At 37.4% G+C, this 14585-nt stretch overlaps 1 protein-coding gene across 2 annotated transcripts in view; it reads right to left on the reverse strand.

Annotated features, from left to right (window-relative positions):
* TUBGCP3 (tubulin gamma complex component 3) overlaps positions 1–14585 on the reverse strand; it is a 62147-nt gene that overhangs the window by 10061 nt on the left and 37501 nt on the right. For both annotated transcript variants that reach the window (XM_020794317.3, XM_020794318.3), the window contains exons 11-17: positions 11855–12021; positions 9220–9330; positions 8516–8624; positions 5988–6177; positions 3226–3361; positions 2508–2576; positions 100–235 (exon numbers count right to left, since the gene is read on the reverse strand). In XM_020794317.3, coding sequence (XP_020649976.3) covers positions 100–235; positions 2508–2576; positions 3226–3361; positions 5988–6177; positions 8516–8624; positions 9220–9330; positions 11855–12021 — 918 coding nt within the window. The remainder of the gene's footprint in view (positions 1–99; positions 236–2507; positions 2577–3225; positions 3362–5987; positions 6178–8515; positions 8625–9219; positions 9331–11854; positions 12022–14585) is intronic.

A 14585-nucleotide genomic window follows, 5' to 3' on the forward strand; every position in this document is an offset into this window, starting at 1 on the left:
GTCAGGTGCCTCTCCACCTTCTAAATAAAAGATAATCTAAAGACCTATGGTCCAAAAATAATGGTTTGTATAATTTCACCTTGGGGAATCTTCTCTTACCTGGCATATTTTTAAGAAGCTTTGCATTGCACATGTGTCCCTTCCATATGTCTGTCAGAATATATTCCATCCGTTTTGCCCTCCACAGGAAGTTGAACACTCTCAGGTAATGGCTCATGCACTCTCGTGTAAACACCTACAAGTAAGATCAGTTCACAGACTTAGAAGTTAGGAAACAACCTATAATTTTAATTTCCTGTGCATTTCCACTTTCATTGCTTTAAGTACCGTTGTGAGTCAGACTGGTTACATCAAAAGATATTTGGGTTTTAGAGATCGACAGTACAACCTTTAAACATCCTCCTGACAACCAGCATCAGACTTAACAGAAAGTTTGTTTTTTTTCTCTGTGCCACAACAAATATAGGGAAAATAACTATGGAACATCTTAAGTTCACTGCCCGGTGTTGCTAGTTTAATAATCTCAGCATTTATTTATTTACTTTATTTACATCCTGCCTTTCTCCTAGAGAAGTAACTCAAGGCAGTTTATGACAGTTAAAAATGTATATGTTTAACATCATACAGAATTAAGATATTACTATTAAAATACGATTAAAGATTAAAAATATTAAAACATGATTAATTTACAACAAATTTAACCAAATTTGTTTTAAAACAAAACCCTACAACTTATATTCCATGATTCTTGGAAGAGTTAGATGCAGTTGTACATGCTCATTACACCATTTACTGCTTCAACCTTAATTTATTTATATTTACATAAAATCAACATTCACCTATATATATATAGGTCATAAAAAGGGATCTATATAGACAGAATTCTTCACAGATATTGAATATATGGAAAGAGTTAGGCCTGCTGTTGCAAATCATGTCTAGCTCCATACAGAGCAGCTGCTGTAAGACAGTCCCAAATCCTATTCTAACCAATAATGTTAAAGGCAAGGGGATGCCAGAGTAGAGATTCTTTATGTCCTTCCCTTCTTTATTTTTCAATATCATCACTAGAAATCATTGCAGGTTTACAAATATGCCTCTACCTTTTGATTCATGGTTCAGAGTCAGCTGGGAGTGCAAGGGCTTAAAACCAGTTAAAAGGACTTCCCTTCCATATTGGAAGGGTCTACTCATAGTCTAGATGGGTGGGGCAAAACTCTAATAAATAAATAAACAAATGAATAAACTGCATAATTTTTACTGAAAATAAAAATAAAAAACACTTACTAAAATTAGATATGTATTTTAGATTTGTTCCACTTGATGACTGTATTAATTTTTGAAAAAGAAGTACTACTGGATTTATTTTCATCTGCCTCCATTAATAAGACTAGGAATTGCACAGCAGCTATGGCCCACCCATCACTTACTAGCTCTGTATTTCTTTAGGTTTATCAAAAATCTGTGGAAAATCTTAAAGAGAAAGTTCCTTCGGATCCATACATCATTTAAACTATTTCCAGTTTTCCATATCTCATTCATCCCCCAAAGACATTATTTTACATGTGAGGACCTGAACCTGAGGGAGTGACCCGACCAGAACAAAGACCACTCATTAAGTCTGTAGTGAAAGTAACTTTGAATCACCAGTCAGCACCCAGTCATTTTGTTTAGCTAATCGCCAGAAGTTTAAATTCTAATATTTACATTTGTCGTGTGGGTCTTGTTTAACTAACATGAATATTTGTTAAGGAATATTATATTACATACAACAGCACAAATGTTTAAAGGAATCACTTTTACTTCATTTCCTTTCTGAACCAAAAAGTTATGCAAAAGATTATTATTAATATGTAAAGAAGCAGCTACACAGCTCTGGAACGATGTAAAATGTATTAGAAGAAGGGGACAACATGACTGGTAGGTTAACGAATTGGAAAATAGAGCTATTACTTTCCTTCCAGAAAACCATGCATGGCAATGACCTTTGGGTCAAGCTCTTACTTTTTGACATCTTGTTTAGAAATCAATGTTATTCTTTATATTTAGCAAGTGTTTTGAACTGTAGTGCTGCTATTTTCTCGTAGTTTAATGAATATTGCCCAATATATTTTATTTAAAGAAAACAATGAGCTCCCTTAAAATACGTCTTACTGCCCTTGTAAATTATGGCAAATTAGTTGCTGCAGCTTCAGAATAATGGATGAAAATGAAAATCCATTTATTAAGTACTTTCTAAACTCTCTAAAAGAACAAATTAATTATTTATCTCAAATAATGAAAGTCTTAAAATATAGCATTTTAACACTCATTAATAATTTACGAAAATTGAGAGTTTGGCTGCATTCTTAAATGCAGTGGGTACATCCAAGATAGAAAGCAGTATCTTTAAATGTGCACTTCTAAAAGTACAAAGGCTATTTTAATAGCAATGTATTTAGTGAGCTAAGTGGGTGGTTGCTGAAGGGGGAGGGTGAAAACTGACAAACTGGAAGACAAATCCTTACTGTTGCAATTGGCCCATCAACATGGTAGTCTAAGCTGAAAACATCCCAACCTGTATCGCCAGGAGACACCTTTAAAAGAAAAAAGAAGTGTGCAAGCATTTAACTAAAGTTTATAAATTATAATTCATCAGGATCATTGCTGATTTCTGGATCAACACATAAGCAGTGGGAGTGAGACCAAGCTTGGTTTCTTACAGACTCAGTGATACACATAGTTTATTGACACAAGGGAAGAGCCAGTCCTAGAGAAAAAAGCTCTCACTGACTGGGGAATTCATTAGTCAGGGAAACGGGGAGGGCCGTACACAAAACCAGCCAAGTGTCAGCCCTCTAAATGCTGGACAGAATCAAGCAGCATCTTGCCAGATCCTTGAAATGATCAGAATAAATTCAGTGGCGCTGTCAATTTAGTCCACAATCCAACACAGAGTCATGCACACTTAAAACTATCGGGAAACAGCTGATGTATGTATCAGCTGTTTCAGATTATGGCCTCAATTCTTGGCATTGTGCATAAACATGTGTATATTTCCGCAATGGAAGAGAGCTCATTATCAAATGAAAAAATATTAAGGACTATATTGGCAGATTTTTAAAAATCTAGTTTCCTAGGCACAGATTATTGTGTTTTGGAACACTGAATTTGGAGTGTTTTAAAAAACAACAACACACATTTAAACGTGCCTTCTCATAAAACAACAAAATGGCTCCCAAGTACCTCCAGAAGTCTGACATCCAAGCGCTTCAGGATCTCAGGGTTATCAAACTGTGCATTAGTTGCCCTGACAGCTGTTTCAAGAATTCCTGTCAGATTATGCTGATACAAAGTAGTAGCTGGCCTTGCAAGCTCTGGCCTATTATGAGAAATATAAAATAAATGCATTCATTTCCTTATTTATGTATTTTATTTTCATTATGTATTTTCAATATACTGTACTTTCAGCCCTCTTTCTAATGAACAGTTCTTTCTAATTATACACTGGCACCAATGTCTGTGTATTTCTAGGTTTTCACCATGAAAAGCCACTGCTACCTGGTGATTTGTTTAAATATCAAGCTCTCAGACTGCCACACAACTACGGCTTTGTATTTTTAGGTAAACAAAGAGCTGGATCTGTGAGAAGAGAAGTTTCTCCCTCATATTCAGGGGGACTCAAAAGGTAGTCAATTTCCCGTGACTGGATTAAGAACATTCCAGAGTTGTCTACTAGTCTTCTATTTGAAATTATTGTGGGAGGGGTTGGAATTCTACCCATTATTAAAACAAATGGCTTAAGATGCACAATGTTTAAGAACAGGTTCTGACCCTAGCAGAGGCAAATTAGCGACAGGCTGATGGGTCAGCCAGAAAAACAGCTCAAAGAAGGTTAAGTAAAGCCTGAGGAAACCGTAACAGCAGCAATGGCTGAGAGAAGACTTCAAGAAAGATTGGAACCATTCAAGAAAAGAGTCTGCAAGGGAGTGGGAAATTCCTGAGGCAATCTCTGAGGCAGCACTACTGGTAGTTGCTGCACCAAAGACTGAAAAAGTAGTCTCATGAAAACCCTTTTTTTACCCCTAAACCACAACTGGAAGAAGACAGTTGCCTGTCTTCAGAGCCAAGTCAGTCAACTAGCTGGGGTTAGTGGAGCCTTAGAGCACAATCCTAACTGGCCCGAATCACAGAGGGCCTACCGAGCCAACCCGAGACTAACTGAAGCTGTGATGACTCCATACTCTTTCTAGCACAGAGGTGCTGAAAATTACTTAGGAATATGCTATTCCTGGCTTAACGCTAGACTAGCACTGTGGCTGTGTCCCTAGACTGTGGGAAGCTTCTCCCCCTCTCTTTTCTCCTGCCTCTTCTGTCAGCAGATCTTTGGCAGCAGATCCTTGAGTTAGGACTCCACTGTAATGGGGCAACTGGCTAAAGTGTGATGAGAGAGAACTATTGTTTTAATATAGCAACTTAAAGTTAACATCAGTATTAATCACAGCAACCCCTTAAAAAGAGTACTGAAAACAATAGATTGGGCTTGTCATGCTTATTATATTTATTAAAATATATATCGATATTTAAATTATTTAAAATATTTATAATCTTATTGTCCCTTTGACTTTAAAATCCTAGCATCTGTCTGCCTAAGCCCAGGTATTAGATAACCAGGAGACAAAATAGCTCCTCTTGTTATGGTGGCAGCAGAACTGGAGCAAGACAAAGAGTCTCTGCTTAGGTATAGTTATCCATAATTAACAAGGAGACATTCCCCATGTATCCATTAGATCAGATTAGCAATACTGTGGTTTCCCTCACAACAAATCAACAAAACTTGTAACAGTGTCAGGATCCACCTTCACAATTCTAAAGGTAGATTTCTATACTAAAAATGTTGCAACATGTATTTGTTTTAATATTAGAATGCTCAGCCAGGGAGCAGTGTTCAGTGTGACTCTGCAACAGTGTCACATGTCCATTCATAAAATTTTAATAACAACCTTTTTCTACTGCACAGAAAAAAGTTGCTGGAATCCTGCCTTCAGATCCTTAAAAGGTACTTTGCTTATATATTTGAAGAATGCTCTTCAGACTAAATGCTGCAATCAGACGTCCAAGAACCTTAAATTTTAAAAACAGGTTTAAGAATATATCCGGTTTCTAGCAAGTATCTTAGGTGCTTAGCTTAAATTTGGTCAAAAAAGACTGAACAATTGGGGTTTTGCAAATTAAGATTCAAGTTAATATTCTTAGCAAATTGAAAACTAAGTCGTTGCTGTTGCTCTACAAATTAGCAGATTTAAAGAGAGAACTAGTAGATAATAATTTTGTATTGTGATGCATGATATCAATTTGTAATCTATTGGCTAGAATCCTATTACTTATGTATGTTGGCATTAATCAAACAGTATTAATCACAGTGGTGAATTTCCAGTAGTTAAGAAGTCAGGGTTTGGTGAAAGGCAAGAAATACAAGCCTCAGCTTCTCAAATAGTGAAATTTCAGTGTTGACTTAGGCTATTCAATTTACACTGATGTGCGTAAGTACTAAGAGTATGGTATATGCTTATTATTATTAAAACTAAACTTTATTACACTCTCTTACTGTTCTTACTGGGCCCTATAAAAATATCTTACTCTCAGTCCTACAAGATTCTGTAATTATGCCAGCAGAAGTCAACCACAGAATCCTGCCCAACAGAATGTGCAAGGTTTATTTCTAGGTAAACATGCACAAAACAGCATTTTTAATATTGATATGGAGAACTACTCTGTTCCACATGGAATCAAAAGGACCAATTATGGCCTAATATAAAAACAGAAACACACTATGAGCTAACCCAATATTCAATCAAGAACAGTGTGACAAACAGTAAAATGTGTTTTAATAGAACATTTTGTTCTCGGATGATGGGCTTAACAAACCTGTGTTTTATATTTCAAACAATCTTCTGTTCCAGTACAAACATTTAAATTGAGTAGAATTACAATCTGCATTTACTTACTTTAGCAAATCCATTAGGTGCCTAATAAAATCTCCTTGACCAAGAAGTAAGTAGCGTCTCATAGCCTGCATGTGCTCCAGCAAATTGTACTTTCTATTGAGGACATCTAACAGATATTTGCTGGTCTCAAAATAGGCAGCATCTATTTTCCCCTGAAATGCATTTTCCAAATCTGTGAACATTTCAGCAGCTGTTGTAAGAAAAACCAGAAGTTACCAAGACTGAAAATGTGTTTTCATTTTCTTTTTTAATGCAAGAACAATACAATTAATAAACCTCACTCCCTTACAATTATTTGACCTGACCTCTGTGTATACAGTCAGTGCTTGAAAAGGACTGGAACAGTAAGCTTATGTACTAATAGTGACTTATATGCAGATTTTTGGAGTTAAATTTCTTTATGCTTAATTAACTAAAACAATACAAAGGCTACCTATACCCAAAATGTCTAAATAAATATTTTGTAATTTGAAACTGCTACATGCATGCCAATAACAAATCTGTTGAAACTGTAACTCTACGCATAATACATTCCATAGAGTAAGGTAGTGAATCTCAGTTCCAAATAACCATGAGATCATATAATACACTGATAATAAGCACAAATGCAAATTTAGTACTAATGGTATATTGCAGATTGAAGAGAAAAAAACATTGTAACAAATTCCAGTAATGTTATTAATTCTGTATAGCTAGCATTTAATAAGGCACACTAACAGTAGCTAACATGTACCTTTAGTTTATTGGGCAATGATTTATTTTTATTTGAACCCTGGCACAGAGATTATATGAAAACAAAGCTTTTTTTACTGAAGGTGTCATAAAGAAAATTTTGTTCACATATGTTACTAAATTAATTGAGATTTGCCCCCGGTGTATACAGTTCTACAGCCTAGGAACACATATATCCTGAGCAGGACTCAGATGGAAACTGATGTCCTGTCCCAGAAAGCCTGCCCACCATGGAGAAGTCAGCTGCTCTGATGGCTGTATACAACCAGTTTTGCAGGAAGGGGGCTCCCTTTACTCTGAAAGAGGAAGTTTACATTTTGGGGTGCCTCCTAGACTCAAAAAGCACAGGAAACAATGGGGGCTAACTTCTTACTAGCTTAGCTCTGTAAGCCTGTTACAACCCCACCTAAAGGCCATGGCTCTTGCTTTGATTACTCGTGCCCTGGTTCACATCCAGACAGACTACTGGAATGTGCTCTATGTAGTGCTCTCACCATGAAAGACTGTGTGGAAGTTTATGTTCACACAGAATGAAATTAACTAGATTGGGGGGTGGGTGTTGATGTCAAGCATTTAGAGCACATTATATCATTTCTGTAGTACTTGCTCAGCTGAAAGTACTGTTATGACTTTTTCAAGTCACCGGAAGGACTGCCTTTGCTTATATAAACCTGTTTCTTAAAAGGCGTCTTGGAGGTCCTGCTCATATGACTGCCATTAAGATCAGTTCTGACAATGGACATAAGAGAATAGGTCCCTTCCGATAACCCCATTCCCCTTGGAATGCTTGATTGAATGACACCAGCTCCCTCCCTGTTTGCTTTTATGCAGGCTTTATGGGCGTTTTCATTTCTCCCCTCCCCCCGGCCCTTATTTTTTAACTGAAATGATGATTTGGATTTTAATGGTAACATGTTTTTGATTGTTATGGCTGAACTGTTACATGCTGTTGCTTTTAATTAATAATTTTACCTACTGATGTTATGGCTGATATCCTGTTGGAATTTTTCTATGCAGAATGGAAGACATGGAAATGGCTGCAGATACTTGGTAGGGTGTCATTTGCATTCCTTGCATTCCAACACCTTGCTGAATATCCATGAGCGCTTCTCTAGCTTTTGTGCTATACACTGAAAATACAACAGGATCCTGGCCTATTTGACTAGAGATACTGAAAGCTACCTTGACAGAACTTTATTCTGAAAAGTGCATGTGTATCCTTGAAAATGCATGAAAATAAAGTCTGTATAGGTCACTTAGAAGAGTCCATATCAAACTGAGTGCCAACCAGATTCACTACTTGAGATGCTAAGTGTCACAATACAATAGGGAAAATAGCCATCCACATTCACACTCCACTTGGGCATGCCTGCATGGGAACATCCTATCCTTTGGGTTGCACAAAAATCTAATGTTCAGAAAACAATCCAGAGTCTTACCTCCCCACTATCTGCAAGCCTCAATAGAAGGTACAGTGGAACACAAGTATTCTAAACACAAATATTACTTCTTCACCCATACAGATTATATATTCTCCACATATCACACAATCCATGATATCAAAAGTTCTTTGAAGCTACCATGTAGCATGAAAATATAGTGTTCTTAGTATATACAGCTGAAATTGTATTCTGAAAAAAAATGCTTGGGCTTTCCACAGTATGGCATGCAAAGTAAAAGCTACTTTGATGCTTCTGTAGTAACACGATATTCAATGCTATATAACAGGTTTTCTAGTAATGTACATTAGACTTTACAGAGAATAGTGCTACAGTCATGTTCTTTAAATTTCATACCATCCTTTGGAGATTCTGTAGATTTGGCCACAGCTATCATCTTTGATGATGGACTTTGGTCATGACAAACCTGATGCAAGAAATTTATGGATTTTCCTATTAGGAGAACCTAAACATAGATACAAGGTAATTTTAATGTTACTGTTGCAAAACTTTTAAACGAGGAGAAAATATTTTCACCAAGCATGTTTCTCCTACTAAGATAAAGCCTAGTCTACATACAAACTAGCATACAGTAATGAGTACATATCACTTGCTTTCACATTCCTTAGCATTTTCAAAGCCAGTCAAGTCACACACAGGAAACTTGCAATACATTCCTACTATATTTCTTTAGACTTAACCGCATATTTGAAATATTCAGTTACATAGAAGCAAATGGCTTACAAGCTGTTGATGCTCAGCACAGACTTGATGGAGGTCCTGACACAGCACCCAAGAGCGCTGAACTGGTGGGGTTTGGACACATAAGGATGGCAAAATCATTAGGACTGTCCAATTAGTTGTCATCATTTGTTTCTTATTTACTACATTGCTGTACTGCACCTTTGTGGCAACATCACTACAGATGCCAGGAATCAAGTGTGCACTGGATCACGGTCTAAAGAACTAGAAATTTTCCACTCCACACTTCTACTTCAGTTATTGATGGATGCAAATACCAAGTTTAACAAAATCAGAAAAAGACTCATTTCTTGTCATACCTTTCTTGAATGATCCATCGTAATAAAAGAAGGAATCATTGATTTTCTCAATGTATATTTGTCATGCCACAGCCGATCTGTTTTTACTGTGGGATCTGAAGCTACAAAGAACTGCAGACAGAAGAAGAAACATGATTTTTAAGGATGCCTAAGTATCACATATATATAAATCACATGCCTTTTACCACACATAATATATAAACTACAGAGTGATCACTACAATAATGAGCAAAAACCCTATTTGTGTATGCATAACATAAAATTACATCCATGTAAAATATGCTAGGACTAGTCAGGAACAGGAAATACTGTAGTGCAATTTAATTGCACAATCAGTTAGGTGATTACCATTGTGACCGTTCCACAATAGATCGGCGAAAGTATTTTGTGGGCAGTACAGTGGTGCCTCGCTTAACGAGGATAATCCGTTCCAGCGAAATCGCTGTAGAACAAAATCCTCATTAAGCGAAATAAAAAATCCCATTGAAACGCATTGAAAACCCGTTCAATGCATTCCAATGGGCTGAATAACTCACCGTCCAGCGAAGATTCTCCATAGAGGCGGCCATTTTCAGTGCCTGTAAAGCGAGGAATCCATCCAAAAACACAGCGGGGAGCCATTTTACACAGCGGGCGGCCATTTCGAAGCCACTGATCAGCTGTTTTAAAAACATCGTCTAGTGAAAAATTGGTTCCCAAAGCAGGGAAACGATCGTTGGGAAACAAATTTTGCCTATTAAAACATCGTTTTGCGATCGCAAGTGATCACAAAACAGTCATTGTATAGCGGTTTTGTCTTTTAACGAGGTAATCGTTAAGCAAGGCACCACTGTACATCATGGTATCATTGTAGATACTGCAGGCATAATGTTGAGTTACATCCACAAAGTTATACAATAGAATTTTGCCCACTGTTTTATTTCTTTATCAGAAAGGTTCCCATAGGGTTCTATAAACCCACGTTTCTAGTTATTATTAGGAAATGATTGTGAATCTATAAATCAGTGACCAGAATCCTATTAGTTATGGCCTGCCAGAGTAACTCATTTAGTGCACATCTCAGTAGCAAATTGCCACAAGTTGAAAAGTACAATAAGCATTTGCTATTGGTGTGCCAAATCATGTGATTTTTGATGCAACAAAAAATGTCAGTGCTAATTTCCTAACTTCCAGCGATTTGACCTGAGAGTTAAGCTGACTGAGTTACATTGGAGTAAACACATAATAGGATTCCAGCCAGTGTATGCTGCTATAAAAACTCTGTTTAGGAAAGATAAGCTACTTGGAACAAAAAGGAATGTAGGCTTTTTCAAAGTCTCTTTGAACATCGGAACACGGAGGCTGGAAACAGATGTCATCGTAGTGAAGAGTAGAGCCAATAGAATCAATAGGACTTCATTTATGGATTAAACCCAGTGGGAATGGGAATCGGTCACATGGCAATATGCTTCCTCCCTTACTCCCCACTTTTCACTACAGAGACTATAACCTCTGTACTAGGAGATATGTTGTTTCTTCTAAAATCCACGTGATTGCATGAACCAGAATTTCGTTTGAACAGAGAGCTTGGATAACAGTATATCCCACCTTTAAATAGGTGTTGTGCCTCCCAGTTCTTTTATGTGTAGCCAAAGGCACATGCAAGCCTGAGACCAGGTCCTCATCTGCATACCATGAAGAGAGGCACGGGGAAAGAGTATGGGCTAGTCGGCTCTGAACAGACTCTAAAACTAGAGGCAAAGTTCTAAAAAACACATCAACATCACTGGAGTATAGTATTAATTCACGGATATTTTTAAAACTTCAAAACAATTCATAACATTTATTATAACAGTTTCCCTTAGTAACTGACAGACAGCCTTAATTGCAGTATTAATGAGAAAAATATAATGTTTGAATCTATCAGGCAATTCAATCATTGTTGGAAGTTATAAAGGTTCTCATTATACAGTCAGAACAAAGTAAAGTGCCATTCCATATTTAGAAAACATCTGGTAGAAAATAACAGAGAATGAGAAGAATTCATCCCAAGAAAAAGAGGTATTGTGAAGGATGAAGGAAATCAAGGTGAGAACATAAATTGCAAGATGATTTTTAAAAAATTCACTTTAACCATTCAAGGTTCTTTAAGTTTTGTTATTATACCCAACAGAGGGAAAAAAAACTGCAGGAAAAATGGGAAACCATGACACAAACTAATTGGTGAACAAATGCCAAGGCCTGTCAACCAACCATTTTCTTATGAAGAAATTACGAGCTTGTTTACAAAGGCAATCAGAATCCTAGAGGATAACTGTCATAATGGGAAGGGCCACACATCTGCATTTGCCCCTCTCTTTTTTCTCTTTTGCAAATGCACTAAATGACACGCTTATTATAGGGGACATGGTCTATGTACTGTATTAATTCAAGCAGAACCTTCTTTGAGTTTTCACTAAAAGGTATAAAAATTATACACACACAAATTCTGTTCTCAATAGAAATGGAAGCCTCTTCCTAGCGTAGACGCCTCTTAATTGTATATTACTGTCTACAGCACACAGTCAAATCTGCAAATGCTTAGGGGGAAAATCCCTCATTTAATTAATCCAAAATAGAAAATGGAAAGTGGAAATAACCCATTTATATAACTTACTTCATGGTATGTATCTTCCAGTTCACCATCATAAATCCAACGATAGAGAAAATTCAAGATAGGATGGGACACAAGGCCAAGTATATGCTGCACCAAGGATCTCATGTAAGGGTCACCTGTTTTACTGTAAGCATGAACAGCTGATGCAAGTTCACCACCTTTTCTTCCTGAATAAATATATCAGATGAAGAATTTCAACACACATTCTGTTTCACCAACTTAAAAAGCAAGTGCTATATCTGCAGTTTTGCTAAGCTTGAAATAGGCAACCTGGATGGGCAGCTTTGGTGGACACAAAAGCCAAATTTCTGCCCCCCAAAGTGCACAAAGGATGCATCAAGCTCAGAAACGGTCAAAAATGGTGTGTGTGTGTGGGGAGGAATCAAAGCCAAAAACGACACATATTCAACATCTAACATTTTCTTTTCTCAACACCTAGGGGTGGTCAATTGGGAAAGCTCCACAAAAGTCCGAGCAGTAGCCTTAGGAAGGCCACATGTGGCCCACAGTTTTCACATTTCTCATCAAAAACCAATTTCATTCCAAAGCAGTTGACTGGTCTTTGCAGAATTGGGATGGGATGAGGTATTGTTAATTTGTTGGAAATCGAAATGATTTTGATATCCTCGTGGCAACTTATTCCTAGGGACAGTAGTGGACATGAAGCACTCCTCAGCCTTTCAGTTGTGATCAGGAGCTAGCTACAAGATTGTACACTGTATTCCCTTCCCCAGAAGATTTTGTCAAGGGAAAGAAACAGTAGTGAGGCACCTACTGGCTATCGCCCCGACAAAGAGCTACAACTGCTGACTTGACAAGCTGGACTCTCTACTTCCTAATATGGCCACTATATTGTAAAAATATAGGTGTATTTTACTCTGGCAGGAACCAATTCTTTTGGATACCTGGAGTGACAGAGAGTATTAAAACAGCCCAACATAAGAATTTTTAAGTTTATATTACAAAGTGTTTATTAAAAGATAACAATTTTTTTTTTGCAGAACAGGAAATTACAGGAGTCATTTAGACTCAAATCATGTCAACTCAACAACAGGATTACCTTTATAGGTTGCAAATTCTAACAAGCTCAAGAAAGAGGATCAAGAGGTTGCACTGTCAAGGAAAGTTAGGGAAAGTTTGACCTGCAAGCCTACCCTGGACTTACCCTTGCTTAATAAGATGTGATGATAGGTGCCTGGAAACATTTTGGTTACTTGAGGTGCCTTCTCACAATCTTGTGGACACATTGTACACAGAGAGACAAGTTCGTGCTCAGGAAAGCATCGAAAGTTACCATCCTGCTGTTATCATGTCAAGCATTTTAGCTTAAAGTTTTGCTTCCCTTCATTTCTTATCTGTTCCCTTCCCCAGAGGAAGCAGACAAATTATTTTTGCTTTGACCATCCTTTTCATTGGAAAGCAATTACTGTGCCTGTATGCAGCAGCCTGGGTTGTGCGCAGCGTGCTCCTGGATTTATCTCTGAGCCTGGATGTCCAGGTTGCGGCAGTGGCCAGGAGTGCCTTGGCACAGTTAAAGCTAGAGTACCAGCTGTGCCTGCTTCTGGAGAGGGCTGATGTAACCACAGTGACATATGCCCTAGTTACACCTCAACTGGATTACCGTAACACACTCTACATGGGACTACCTTTGGAAAGTGTTCGGAAGATCCAATTACAGCTGCCAAGGACACCCCATTACAGAAGCTCCAGTGGCTGCCAATCCATTTCTGGGCACAATTCAAAGTGATAGTTTTAACCTATAAAGCCCTAAATAGCTTGGACCCAAGATATCTAAAAAAAGGCATCTCCTTCTATGAGCCTGCCCGGGCTTTAAAATAAGCAGGGGAGGCCTTTCTCTATGTTCCGCCACCCTCACAGATTCACTTGGTGGGGACATGGGAGAGGGCCTTTTCCGTCAATGCCACAGACTCTGGAACTCCCTCCCACAAGAAACTAGGCTGTCCTTCCACAAGCAGTCAAAGTCCTTTATCTTCAGTCAGGCTTTCTCTTAATCACTGGTAGTCTGAGAGGGGTTTTTAAATGGATTGTTGTGTTCTGTTGTTTTAAATGTGTTTTAGTGTTGACTTTATTACCATTTTTAATGTAATACTTGTTTAATCCTTTTTAAATATTTGTATATCTACTTTTTTAGTTTCTACATATTGTTTTTTAATGATGTAAGCTGCCTTGGGTTCTTTTTAATGAGAAAGGTGGGATAAAACTGTTTTGAATAGATAAATAAATAAATAGCAGGTGAGGCGCTCCTCTGGTCAACGATTTCTCTGAAAGGAGCGCTGTTACACTGATCTTTAAAGCAGAGAAGTTTAAGGACAAGAATATATTAATATAATAAGATATATGTATAATTAGAAAAGAAGAGGAAATTGATTTTTTTTCCCTACAAGTAAAACCAAGGGTGAACTAATGTTTCAGTCTTTTCTAACTTTATCTGTTAGTGGGAACAGCTGTGGAAGGGAGTCCTTGAAAGTTTCCAACCCAGGAAATGTCAGAATTGACTATATGAGCAACCACAATGCACAGCCAGACTATTTGGGTTACAATCTGTAGCAAAGTTAAAAGATACACTGAAGGATAATTCAGCTCTCTTTATATTCTTTGGCAACTGCAGGTAAATTGTCCTTGGTATCATCAAATTGTGGTTTTATTTTCTGGACCAACTGAACAACTGTTGTCATATGCTGTCAAGTTGGAACTGATTTACAGTTACCCT

Source organism: Pogona vitticeps, chromosome 3 (assembly GCF_051106095.1).
Source record: "Pogona vitticeps strain Pit_001003342236 chromosome 3, PviZW2.1, whole genome shotgun sequence".
In the NCBI taxonomy this organism is placed as follows: Eukaryota; Metazoa; Chordata; class Lepidosauria; order Squamata; family Agamidae; genus Pogona; species Pogona vitticeps.